Source organism: Acromyrmex echinatior, chromosome 6 (genome assembly GCF_024713525.1).
Source record: "Acromyrmex echinatior isolate Ae372 chromosome 6, ASM2471352v2, whole genome shotgun sequence".
NCBI lineage: Eukaryota > Metazoa > Arthropoda > Insecta > Hymenoptera > Formicidae > Acromyrmex > Acromyrmex echinatior.
The window spans coordinates 10784365-10797591 of NC_141857.1; the positions used below are offsets into that span (position 1 = coordinate 10784365).

The following is a 13227-nucleotide window of genomic DNA, read 5'->3' on the forward strand; positions in this document are numbered from 1 at the left end:
ATTCTCCATTATGGGTAGTACCGAAGAAATCTGTTAGTGGTAATAAGCGATGGAGGTTAATAATAGATTTTCGTAAACTAAACGATAAAATAATCGGTGATGCATATCCCTTACCCAATATAACAGATATTTTGGACCAATTAGGAAAATCTAGATATTTTTCATGCTTTGATTTAGCTTCGAGTGTTCATCAAATTCCGATGAATCCCCAAAATTCAATAAAAACAGCTTCTTTTAGTACACCTAATGATCATTACGAATATAAAAAAATGCCATTCAGTTTAAAGAATGCCCCTGCGACTTTTCAACGCTTAATGGATAACGTTTTAATGGGTTTACAAGGAAATGTTTGTTTTGTTTATTTGGATGATATTGTCGTTTACGCGGAATCGTTAGAAGAACATAAACAAAAACTTAATCAACTTTTCCAACGACTAAGAGAAACCGGTCTTAGCTTACAATCAGATAAATATGATTTTTCAAAAAAGAGCTTCTTTACCTGGGTCATGTAATTTCAGACAAAGGAGTAAGACCTAATCCAGAAAAAGTGCAAGCAATAAGAAAATATTCGATCCCAAACAATCATAAAGAACTTAAGCAATTCTTAGGTTTTGTAAGTTATTACCGACGTTTTATTAAAGATTTTAGCTTAATTACTCAACCATTTACATTATTTTTTAGGAAAAACACCATTTAAATGGGAAATGACAACAAATAAATTAAACAATTGTTGTCAAGCGAACTTATTTTGCAATATCCAGATTTAACAAAGAATTTATTTTGACTACCGATGCTAGTGATGAAGGAATCGGCGCGGTTTTATCATAAGGAAAAATAGAAAATGACCTTCCCATCGCTTCTCGCACTCTTAACAAAGCAGAGCTTTAATTATGATATTATAGAAAAAGAACTCTTAGTTATTGTTTGGGCAACAAAACATTTCCGACCATACTTATACGATAAAAGATTTCAAATAGTGATCATAAACCATTGATCTGGTTTTTTAACGTTAAAGATCCATCATCTCGATTAATGCGTTGGCGATTAAAATTAGAGGAGTATGATTATTAAAATTAGAGGAAGTTTAAAGAAGGAAAACACTAATGCGGATGCTCTTTCTAGAATAGCACAAATATCAATTTTATAAATAAAAGCCTCAACTAGTAATGATGAAATTCTTAGTTATAGTTTATTTTTGCAACACGCATTGAATGATTCATTATGGAAGACACAAATATAACTCCACAAATTTGAGGAAAAATTAAAGGACTACTTGTAACGGAAACAAGTTCATCCCCAAAAATTAAAATTACTTTATCAAAAAATGACGGGAATAAAGCAGAAAATTTGACACTTACACTATAATATTAATAAAGAAAAAGCATTTAATCGAAATAAGTCTTATTACGAAGGAAAATAAACAGGAATCTATAAATCTAGAAACAATATTTAATTGTTTAATTAAATTAAAAGAATGTATAAAATATGTTATTTCACATAATCAAAAAATAATATCAATAGCCATAGAAAACATTATTAGTAAACCGAAAATAACTCAAATGATTAAATATATTTGTAAAGACCAATACAAGTATTTTTACTCGAGTCTATCCCAACTAAGATTGACTCAAATATAAAACAAGATATCCTTAAAGACATACAGTTCAAAAATTGACGATCATAAAGGTATTACTAAAAGTTTAAAACGTATTCAATAATATTATTCATGGGACGGCATGAAACAGGATGTTAAAAATATTGTCAAATCTTGTCATGATTGTCAAAAACGAAAATTAGTTCGCGAAAAAACAAAAACTCCGATGCTAATTACGGACACGCCAAACGAAGCATTTCAAAAAGTTGCAATAGATATTGTTGGACCATTGCCGGAAACAAGGAATGGAAATAAATATTTATTAATAAGACCAGCTGAAATTTTGCATATCCATTATTAGATACTAATAGCACTACAATAGCTGATACAATTATTAATAAATTCATTTATACTTTTGGTGCACCTGCGAAATTGTTCTCTGATCAAGGTAGTAATATATCTAGAGAAATGATAAAAGAAGTTGCTAGAATTTTTAAAATAAAACAAGTTAAAACTAGCGTTTACCATCTACAATCAAATGGATCCTTGGAACGCTCTCATCATGTATTAGCCGAGTACTTAGCCTTTTGTTAACTCACAACATGATAATAGGGACTCATTTCTGGACGCCATTATGTTTTCATATAATACATATTATCATGAGGAAACGAAAATATCTCCCTACGAATTAATATTCGATCGTAGATCACGGTTATCCTCAACACTTTCCGAACCATGTCAAGGTATGACACATGAAGAATTTCTCGCGAACTTAATCGATAGACTGTCTTATTTTAAAAAGTATGCAAAAGAAATTCTCAAAACTAAGGCATTTTCAAAACAGTACGTATAAAATCTCTGATATTAGATCCGGGAGATTCTGTTTACGTTTTGCATGAAACGATTAGAAAGGGTAGTAAGAAATTAACTGATCAATACGATGGATCTTTTGAAGTAATTCGCCAAATAAGTGATAATTATGAAATCAAAAGGGAGGCGTAATCAAACTTTACATATTAATAAATTAAAGCGTGCATATTTTCCTTTGCAGGATAATACGGGTGATTAATACCGAATCAGTAGAAACATTTATTAATCAACCATTTGAGCGTTTGGCTGGAGTATATTTTGAAAATTTAGCGGACTTGCATATTTTTAGAGACCACTGGAAATTTATAAATTACGTTAATTTTAAGTCGCTAGAGGAAAAGGAGAAAATATTGAAATTTTATATAGATAAAATCGAGATTTTATGTTATAGCAAGTACAAAAATATACTGTGTTCTGGATTGCAGGAATTAGAACGTTTAAAACGAAGACTGAGAAGTTTGAAAACTAATAGAGAAATAATCAGTGATTTAACAGGTAGATCTACTAATAAAGAATTGAATAATAACCAAAGATCCAAGCGAGGCGTCTTTTTGTTGGTCAAATAGCGAAAATTCTCTTTGGTACTAGACACATCCGATGCCAATTATTATAATGAACAAATAAACCTTGTGTACGACAATTCAAAACAATTGACAAATTTATATAAAAAACAAATAAGTATTATTCAGGCAGCAATAGGCAATTTTTCGAACGCTTTCGAAGCAAATAATAATAAGTTTAAATAGATTTTATAAGAAATAGATTTTAATTTAAGGCAATTCTACAGTCTTATGTTAGAAGATGGAGAAAAGGTAACTGAAGTACAATTAAACAGTTTGACCAATTCTTATCTAATAGAGTGCTCAGAAATGATGCTTGAATATGCAATAGAATTGGAAATTCTAACAGATGCTATTTTATTGGCACGCCGAAGGTTAGTCCATTCTAAAATACTTACACCTAAAGAATTGTTCTATAATTTGAAAGAAACTCGTTTTGCAATAAACAATAAGCAGTTGCTTGTACCTCTGGAACCTGATCAATTCACTAACCTAATCGACATTAGCGATATAAATATATTTTATTAGAATCATCGTTTAATCTATGTTCTTAAAATAACATAGATTTAATTGAACAAAATAACTTCATATTATATCATGTAATTCCGTTACTAATCAAGCAAAGCGAGAGGGGCATTTATGCATTCATAAACCCTACTTATACTTACTTAGGTCTTAGACAAACAACTATATATATATATATATATATATATATATATATATATATATATATATATATACATATATATATATATATATATATATATATACATATATATATATATATATATATATATATATATATATATATATATACTCACTTAATAGATACGATATAGCTCAGTGCAAGAAAATTAATGATGTAATGATTTGTAGACAAATGGACTTGCTATATCAAATTTCTGCGATTTATAATTGTGAATCAGAATTATTAAAGTCAGCAAAGTTGGAGAACATATTAAAAGAATGTGATGTTCGAGTCATGAGAATCCATAACATTGTTTGGTATCAATTGAAAACGAATTTTTGGTTATATACAGCTTCTCGAAACGAGACTCTTCATATTTTATGTAATGACAATAAGTCGCGACTAACACAATTGTATTCAACCGGGCTTATTAGGCTTTCTGCGAATTGTGATGCTATTTCTGATAATGCATTGTTACGTAGTCAAACTATCAGCGTTATTAATACTGTCGAAAAAGATTATATTCCCGACGTTAAACTTAATATTAGTAAATTATGCGAAGACCTTAAAGAACGAAATATAAATATCTCAGATATCCACTTATTAAATATTGGTAAAACACCTAATCTAGATATTCATGTACTAAGAATAGCGAGCATTGGTTTAGACGAAATTTATAAAGAAGCAGAAGAGAATTAAGCAAGCATCATCGTACTCAGACTTTATGTCATAACATTATGGGTTGGTTTTATTATATAATATTGCTATATATATATATATATATATATATATATATATATACACACATTATTGCTGGCTTAATTATTCTATACATAACTACGAAATGTTCATTTATAGGTAAATGTATTAGTATTTTTAAGTTTTGTTGTGTATCAAAGGAGGGATGCGTTCAATATTTTTATAAGTGTTTTAATAATAATACTAGAATAGTAATATATTAGAATAATAATAATAATATTCGTAACTCACGACCGTTAAATGAACCACGACAAGTAGTTACTTTCACTAAACGATAGCTATGGAAACTATCGAATTTTCACAAAATTATCAAACACAACAACTCGAAAGAAATAACGAAATGGCGATCTCGTTCACGTAATAGCCAACTTTCCAATTTAGCATAGCATTGTTGAGTACATGCGGAGTATACATTTACTCAACACATATACATTTACTACTAAGGTTAGTATTAACGGTATTATTAGCATAGTTAAGATCATAGATTTAAGTTCTAATTTTATTCAACTAATATTTTTTCAATGCATTGTAAACCGAAAACATTGTACTCAATGTTTCATTAGATTAAGCTTCTATTATATATTATCATAAACTAAGTTTTCCTAGATTATAAGAACATAAATTTTGTCAGATCTAGAAGGATGTTCAGTTTAAGGGAGAAAGTGTTACGTGCCACGTAATTATTGTTGAATCACGTAATTAACATAAAATTTTTCTACTCATGCCTTCCTAAATATTCTTGACAACCTTATTTTCGGTTGTTCATCTTACTAGCTTTACTTATCCTTTTTTGTCTTTTAATCTTTTTTTTTTATCTACCCTTAAGTGCCCTTTTGAAATCTTACAATTATTCAATCTTACAATTATTTTATGATCCATGTCTGAACGGATTCTTGAGTCATCGACACATTCCTTAGTTTCCTTTCACGTATATTTTTGTTACTCGAAAAATCTCACGTTATTGGTTAAGGTTGATAGAGAACTCTACCTCTTTTCGTCGAAGTCAAGATCCTTTTAGCTCCGTTTGAATCAATCTAATTTCGTAAGCCGTATTTACAACATTTAAAACTGTCTTTGCTTGCTGGTCTGTAAGCTTACATCATTGAATAAAGTTGGTCAGAAGACAGTTGTAGAATCTTTTATTTTATATTGTGATGTCTCGTGCTCGTAACAGAGCACTGGCTTAATTGTTTACGATCCAAAAATTTTACTGTTTAGAGCATCTTTTCTCGTCATAAGTAAGGTGAGTTTGTGGTACCTTGCATGGAAAGAAAATTTTCGTTTTATATTAATAATTATATAACATGTAAAATTTAGGCCCGGCTGAGAGCGGTTCATAGACAGCAAAAAATGGCCAAATGGCATCCACCATTTTGGATCCTTTATTTCGAATTCATCTTATTTATTAAATTTCCGTTTAACAATATTAGGAACCTTCGCATACTAAGTTTCACATGAAATAATCCACTCTTATTGAAAATCATGTATTACAGAGAGGATGAAATATAGGACTTTAACTCGAAAAATGGCGATGTTCCCCGTTTCAATGAAAACTAATAGCATCATCGTGTTCAGGTTGAAATCTATAAGATTTACTACTGTTTTACACTTTAGTGGGCAAAAAATGGCCTTTTCTATATTATGTTCTTTGATGATGTAAATGCGGCTATCCTATATAATTTTACTCTTTAATTATAAAATTGCTGAAGACGGCTCGAATCTAGAGTCGAAACGTTCATATAGGCCGATATTCATAGTCAATTCTTATTTCAAGACCGTCTTAAGTAATGTCTTAAGACGCTAATGCGGCCCTCTGATTGGTCACATCTGGTAACATCTGAAGAATACTTAAACTGAACTTAAGATGATCTTGAATATAAGAATTGACTATGAATACCGGCCATTGATTTCTTATTATTAAAATTGGTATTTTGTTGATTTGCGCACCATTTTTCGTACTCACTTCCAGCCCCTGTTGTTGTTATTTATTGTTTATAATTATTTGGAGTCCTTTAATTATTATTTTAAAAGGAATTAAAATTTGATGGTATAGATTAATCGAGCTCTCATTATTAAAAACAATATTACAATAAAAATCAGGCAATTAAGTGCTTATACATAGTTATTATTAATGTATGTTCTTCTTTATTCTTCATCTGTGCATATTCTTCCGACGTTTCGGTTGCTCTTTTCAGCCATCTTCATGGTATTACATTCAGCATAAGAAAAATTAAAATTTAAATGCTATTATTGTGAATGTAGGCGCAATTGGCAAACTCCGAGTAATTCTGCATTTGATCATGTGAACGATTCTTCTAATGGAGTTAAAATTTGTGTAATATTTACATAATTAATCCTTTTTGTTATGACAGGCGATTATAGTCACTCTCCATAAGACGCCACTTGCATTACAATGGGTGACTATACAGTCGCTCACCAAAAAATTCCATGACGAAGTATACTCCGCACATTTATTCTGAACTTGCAAAATACAGCTTTGTCTATATTTTGTTTATGTTCTGATTCTACGTTTACGCCAGTGTCGCTTAAATATTGCTTTATCTCGACAATTTGTCTCGATACGATTTTTTTTACGGCGTCTTGTTCAGTGGAAATGTTTCGATGACAGAAACTTTTTCGTCTTCAGAAATGATTAAATATATTTATTTGACCAATTAATCAAATATATTTAATTATGTAAATATTGCAAATCCTTTTTTTTTTATAAAAGTTGTATTTTCAAAATAATTGAACTACACATAAGAATAATCATTGAATAAGCAAAGATTTAATAATTTTGGTATTTTCAAGTATACGATATTATATGATTTTAATTTTAGATAATGCAGTCGTGGATAAAATTGAATGGGCCCTTATTTATTTTATATAAAAGTATTGTAATTTTAATCAATTTTCCTAATCAATTTCTTATTTTCCTATTTATTATATTATAGTTGTATTGTCATCAATAAATTTGGCTAGCAATTTTATAGAATAACGATTTCTTTCAAATAAAGATTACTATAAACTAGAATACAACAAAACAATATGGACAAAATTGAGTGGACACTGCTTTATCGATCGAAATCAGGGTCATAAATGTTTCTTGTTTACATTATATAATCTGGAATGTTTTGAATTTCAGTACTCTTTCAATATCTCGTTCCACTGATCAGTGTATTTTCAAAAATGGAAAACCGCGGCGCGGAAAGAAATTTCGCTACAAATCCGAGAATTAGTCATTTGGGACTGTCGAGAAGGACTCAGTTATAGATACATTACTAAGAAATATCATATTTCAAAAAGTGCTGTCGCAAAAATTCGGATAAGTATATAAAACTTAACACTACGACTAATTTAAAAGGTTATAGTCGTAAATGGTGTACTACACAACGTCTTGATAAAAGCATTGTGAGAAAATGCCGAATAGAACCAACACACGTTGTGAAATAATTGACAGATTTAATTTAAATGTATCAGAAAGGACGGTATCTAGATCGAAAGTTGCAAATTTGCACAGTCGCATTCCGTTGCGAAAATTCATTACTGACTTGAATAAGCTAAAATGTTTAAACTTTGTCAAAAAATACATTAATATGCCTATTTCGTTCTGGAAAAAAGGTGTATGGAGTGACGAAAGTAAATTTGAATTGTTTGGTAAAGAAAAAAAGATAAAGAGTTTGGAGAAAATCAAATAAAGCATTCGGACAAAAATTCATCTCGCAAATTGTAAAATACGGAGGAGGTTCCATTATGATGTGGGATTGCTTCTTTTGGTCTAAAGTTAGAAATTTAGTTTGCTCGATAGAATCATTAACACTGAGCGATATATCGACCTCATTAATGAAAATTTGGAGGAATCAATAGAAAAAAATGGATATTGCTAACGATTTTGTCTTCCAACAAGACAATGCTCCCATACACAAATCCAAGAAAACCATAAAATTTCTCGAAGATTTCGGAATAGAAGTTTTAGATTGGTCTCCGCAAAATCCGGACTTGAACCTCATTGAGAGCTTGTGGGCCATACTCGATAAAAAAATACCGATTATCAACAGATCAAATAAAGCCATATTTTTCGATAGCTTACAACGATCAGTATACATATAACGAAGGATAAGATTGAACTTTTAGTGACTAATATTCCTAGGTGATTACAAGCGATTATTAAAGCTAAAGGAGGAAATATAAAATATTAGAGCTAAAATAAAAAGTGTGAAATATGAAAAATATGAAAATGTATCTTTTATTACTTAATTTTGTCCACATTGTTTTCATTCTATTATAGTTAATAATCATTACTTGAAATAAATCACATATTTTATAGTTTATAGTTTTATTCTATAAAACTACTAGCCAAATTTATTGATGACATACAAACTATAATATAAAGTAGAAAAATAAGAAATTGGGAAAATTGATGAAATTACAATATTTTTATATAAAATAAATAAATGTCACTCAATTTTATCCGTGACTGTATATTAGGTCAGGGAAAAGTTTCTTCGTATTTAAAAAAATTTATTTACAAAAATTTTTTTTCATTTGTTGCAAAATTTTCGTTACAATTATATCAATCGCTAGAGCAAAGTTTCAGCTGTAAGAATCTGTTTTTTAAATTGCGGTATGATGATTTTTGGAGTTATGAGCAATCAAAGATCAGAATGCTTCTTTACTTAACTCGCGAATAACTCAGGAACAAAAAATCAGGAAACAAAAATAAGAACATTTTTAAAAAATGATTTTGTAAGGAAAGCTTCAAGCTTTCACGATAGATAATTGAACATTTTCGTAAATTTTTTTTGAGCATGTGAGAGGCCCCCAAAGTGAAAAGAAAATTTTTCATCTTTTTCAGGTCGTAGTTTTTTAAATGTAAAAATTATCAAACTCACAGAAACTTAAAAAATATAGTAATCTTTCGAAAGTAGAGATTTCAAGCTTTCTTTTTTTAAATTAAAATTTTGTTCATTTTTGAAGATATTGTATATACAATTTTGAATTAAAAAATACGAAGAAACTTTTTAATATTATTTTAATTATATATTTTACAATACGCTGCTCATTATAAATTGTTTATAACAATTTGATACTTCTTATAATCAGGATAACAATAAAATTTCGGCCAATGTTAAAGTATTACCAGAGATAACACTTGAGCCACCGTTTTTGGACCAACGCTTAGCTTCATTAGATCATTTAAGAATTTCTGTCGATTCTGAAGAAGATATGAAAAAGCAGGAAAGAATAGAAAACTTGGACGCTGCAGTGACTGCTTGGCCAGCTTGGGTTTATAGACAGTACGATCCTATAAGACTTTCTTTTAGAATACGTCAGCATCTGCAATTTCTTGAAACTAGTAAGTGTTGTAAGTGTATAAATAAAATTATATTTTAATATTTATCACAATTTTTTAAATTACAATTTACATTTTAGGAGGTGGTAGTGTACCCAAAAATCCTATAGATTTGTCCTTTTGGGTCGCACAAAATATCTTAATGGATCACAATGAAAGACTCACGTTGTTAACTTATGACTGTGCTATTTCTCGATTACAAAGAGAAATAAAGTATCTTGTAGAGGTACATATAAAATAATATCATACTATAATAATTAGACTATGTGCATTTTTTATATATCGCTTTTAATATAAACATCTGTGATTTGAAGGATAAGATATACGTATGCGTTAATTGTGAATCCTTTATTGGGAGGCAGTCACATATGTTCCCGATGAATAAAGAAGGTCCACAGGGTACTTATGTCAATCCTGGTGGTGTTATACATGAAACTATAACTTTTTATCATGTTCAAGGAGTTGTACTTAACAATTCGGATCCTTCGACTGAGTATAGCTGGTTTCCAGGGTAAAATGCGACATTGTAGTATATCAGGAACATATGCGCATAATCATGCGCGAGTTTTGTTTTATTTCTAATAACAGTAATAACTATATCATTTTAGATATGCATGGACAATAGCTATCTGTAAAGGTTGTCGTCATCACGTTGGTTGGAAGTTCACAGCAGTTCAAAGTAATTTAAGGCCCAAAGAATTTTGGGGATTAACACGTAGAAGCTTGAAAAATAAAGATTTAAAAATTAAGAAAAAGAAATAAACAGAGGATTAAACATTAATATACATTAAGCATTATAATTGTCTTAGCAGTTACTAGATGGATATTCTTCGATTCAAACAAACAGCGTACAGCCACGTCGCAGGGTATTGTTAGCGAATGTCATTTATTTACAATTCTGACGTTAAAAACTATATATAGATCTAAACGTTTTAGTTAAGTTTTGATTATCATCAATAAAGTTAAAATATTAAAAAATATTACAAATTTGCGCTAAAAGTTTCTATAAAATATAGACTGTTTCCAATTTCTTATGTTAATCGAAATAAAATAATGCAAGATGTTACAAATTAAAACTGAATATTTTTTTGACATTGTCTTCAAATTCTTCGTTAGTCACATTGATATTAATATCCTTATGTTACAGATTCTCTTTTTTATAAAAAAAATTAGCCGAAATATGTTTACGAGCAATTATTAAAATTTTGTAACTAGTTGTTCTAATTAAAAAAGTCAGGTACTTGACTAAACGTTAACATTGTTAATATTTATCGCACTTTCTACAGCGCTAATTTCCATTGAGTTAGATTAATTTATTCATTTCGGGAATTAATATTACTACTATTTTTAAAATCAAATGTTTTTTTGATACTGTTTTCAAATTCTTTATTAGTCAAATTGATAAAATATCCTTATATTACAGATTTCTCTTTTTTAATTAAAAAAGTCAGATACTTAACTAAATGTTAAGGTAATTAATATTTATCGCGCACTTTCTACAGCGCTAATTCCCAAAGCCATTGAGTTTGTTACTAGATTAATTTATTCATTTGATTTTAATTTGTAACATCTTGTATTCGATTAACATAAGAAATTGAAGACTATCTGTGTTTTGTAGAAACTTTCAACGCAAATTTGTAATATCTTTTAATATAGTTTTTTAACTATTGATGATGGTCGAAATTTGACCAAAACGTTTAGATTTATATTTTTTAACATTAGAATTTGTAGAAACTTTCAGCGCAAATTTGTAATATCTTTTAATATGGTTTTAACTATTGATAATGGTTGAAATTTAATCAAAATGTTTAGATTTACATATTTTTTTAACGTCAAAATTTTTAATAAATGACATTCGCTAACAATATCCTGTGATGTGGCTGTATGCTCTTTATTTGAATTGTTTATACATTAAAGCCATCTTATAAAGATTTAATTTAGATATTCTTCAGTACATCATATTTATATACTATATTACTATTGCGCAATATATTATTTTTTTATATATCGATACAATATACATATTATTTTCAAAACGAAAGATTAACATTAATTGGTTTATAAATTAAAAGATTATATTTTATAAAAATTGCGATTTTTGTTTGTAAGAAAGTCTTCGACTCTCGAAAATCATTTAACACAGTTTTAAAGGCGAAGATAAATAAAGATTCTTTAAAATATAAGACATGTGAAGTATTAGCTATACATATTAGGTGTTGGAATTAATTCGTAGCGTTTTTTAATGAAAGAATGTTATTTATTTCACATGAGCATTAAAAAATACATTAATGAAAGTACTTCCCATCACTTGTAAAACGCTACGAATTAATTCCAACACCTAATACATACGCACAGTCTGTGTTTAGTAGAGAAACTAATCAGTGCTTAGTGATTCTTCAATATGATTAGTTCCTACACTTAGATCCAGCAAAGCACTAAAGGCAAGAACCAATCATATTAAAGAATCAGTAAATACTCGAGAAATCTTAATGCATTATTTAAAATGGGACACCCTATATATATATATATATATACATATATATATATATATTTAAAATACGAGCCAAATCTTAACCAATTTCTTCATCTTTAGATAATTTTATACACAAGATATCCCCCAAATATCTTATGAATAAATGAGATACTTGAAAGATATCTAGAAGATATCTCTTGGTTAAAGTTATCGACAACTTACTTAGAGGTGAAGAAATTGGCCATTAATTTTCATTCTATTATCAATGATGTATGTACAACGTCTCCATTATGTACAGATTTTCATTCTATTAACATATAGTTCTATTAACATATTAAGTTGTAAATGTATCATAATAAAAAAGAACAAAAAAAGATTCTATACAAATAAGGAAGTTAAAAATGCTAAGAATAGAACAAATTTGATTGTATTATTTTTTAATTATGAATAATTATTATGCATGACCATTTGGAGATAATATATTTTTTCTGAAAATTCTCTTAAAAACTTATTTAACATATTAATATGAAAGAAATCATTTACTATGCTTAATGTATAAAATGTACCTATACGATTTATTTGTAATTTAATTAGTTGCACTTGAACAATAGAATGATTTGTAAAAATACTTTGTATATGCAAAGAATAATTATTATATTAATAATGATATGAGTTATATATATAGATTATTATTAAGTGAGCGCAAAAATTCATGATTTATTTATTATTAAAACTTATGAATTTTTGAATTTCATAATTTTTACACACAGAAAACTATGAGCTGGACATAATGGAAAATTTTTTTCTTACTGGATCTATTACGTGCCTAAAAAAATTTTCGACGTTCTAACGTGAAAGCTTAAGGTTAATTCTACAATGTGCTGTTTGTTTTCTGTTTCTTGCTGTTTGTCTTCTTGACCAAAAAAGCAA

At 28.5% G+C, this 13227-nt stretch overlaps 1 protein-coding gene across 5 annotated transcripts in view; it reads left to right on the forward strand.

The window, feature by feature from the left end:
• ohgt (E3 ubiquitin ligase component cereblon) overlaps positions 1 to 12007 on the forward strand; it is a 70146-nt gene extending 58139 nt beyond the window's left edge. For all 5 annotated transcript variants that reach the window (XM_087406796.1, XM_011064014.2, XM_087406797.1 and 2 more), the window contains 4 exons: positions 9575 to 9827; positions 9905 to 10050; positions 10139 to 10335; positions 10433 to 12007. In XM_087406796.1, the coding sequence (XP_087262922.1) occupies positions 9575 to 9827; positions 9905 to 10050; positions 10139 to 10335; positions 10433 to 10586 (750 nt within the window). In that variant the 3' untranslated portion in view covers positions 10587 to 12007. The remainder of the gene's footprint in view (positions 1 to 9574; positions 9828 to 9904; positions 10051 to 10138; positions 10336 to 10432) is intronic.
• Positions 12008 to 13227: the final 1220 nt, after the last annotated feature.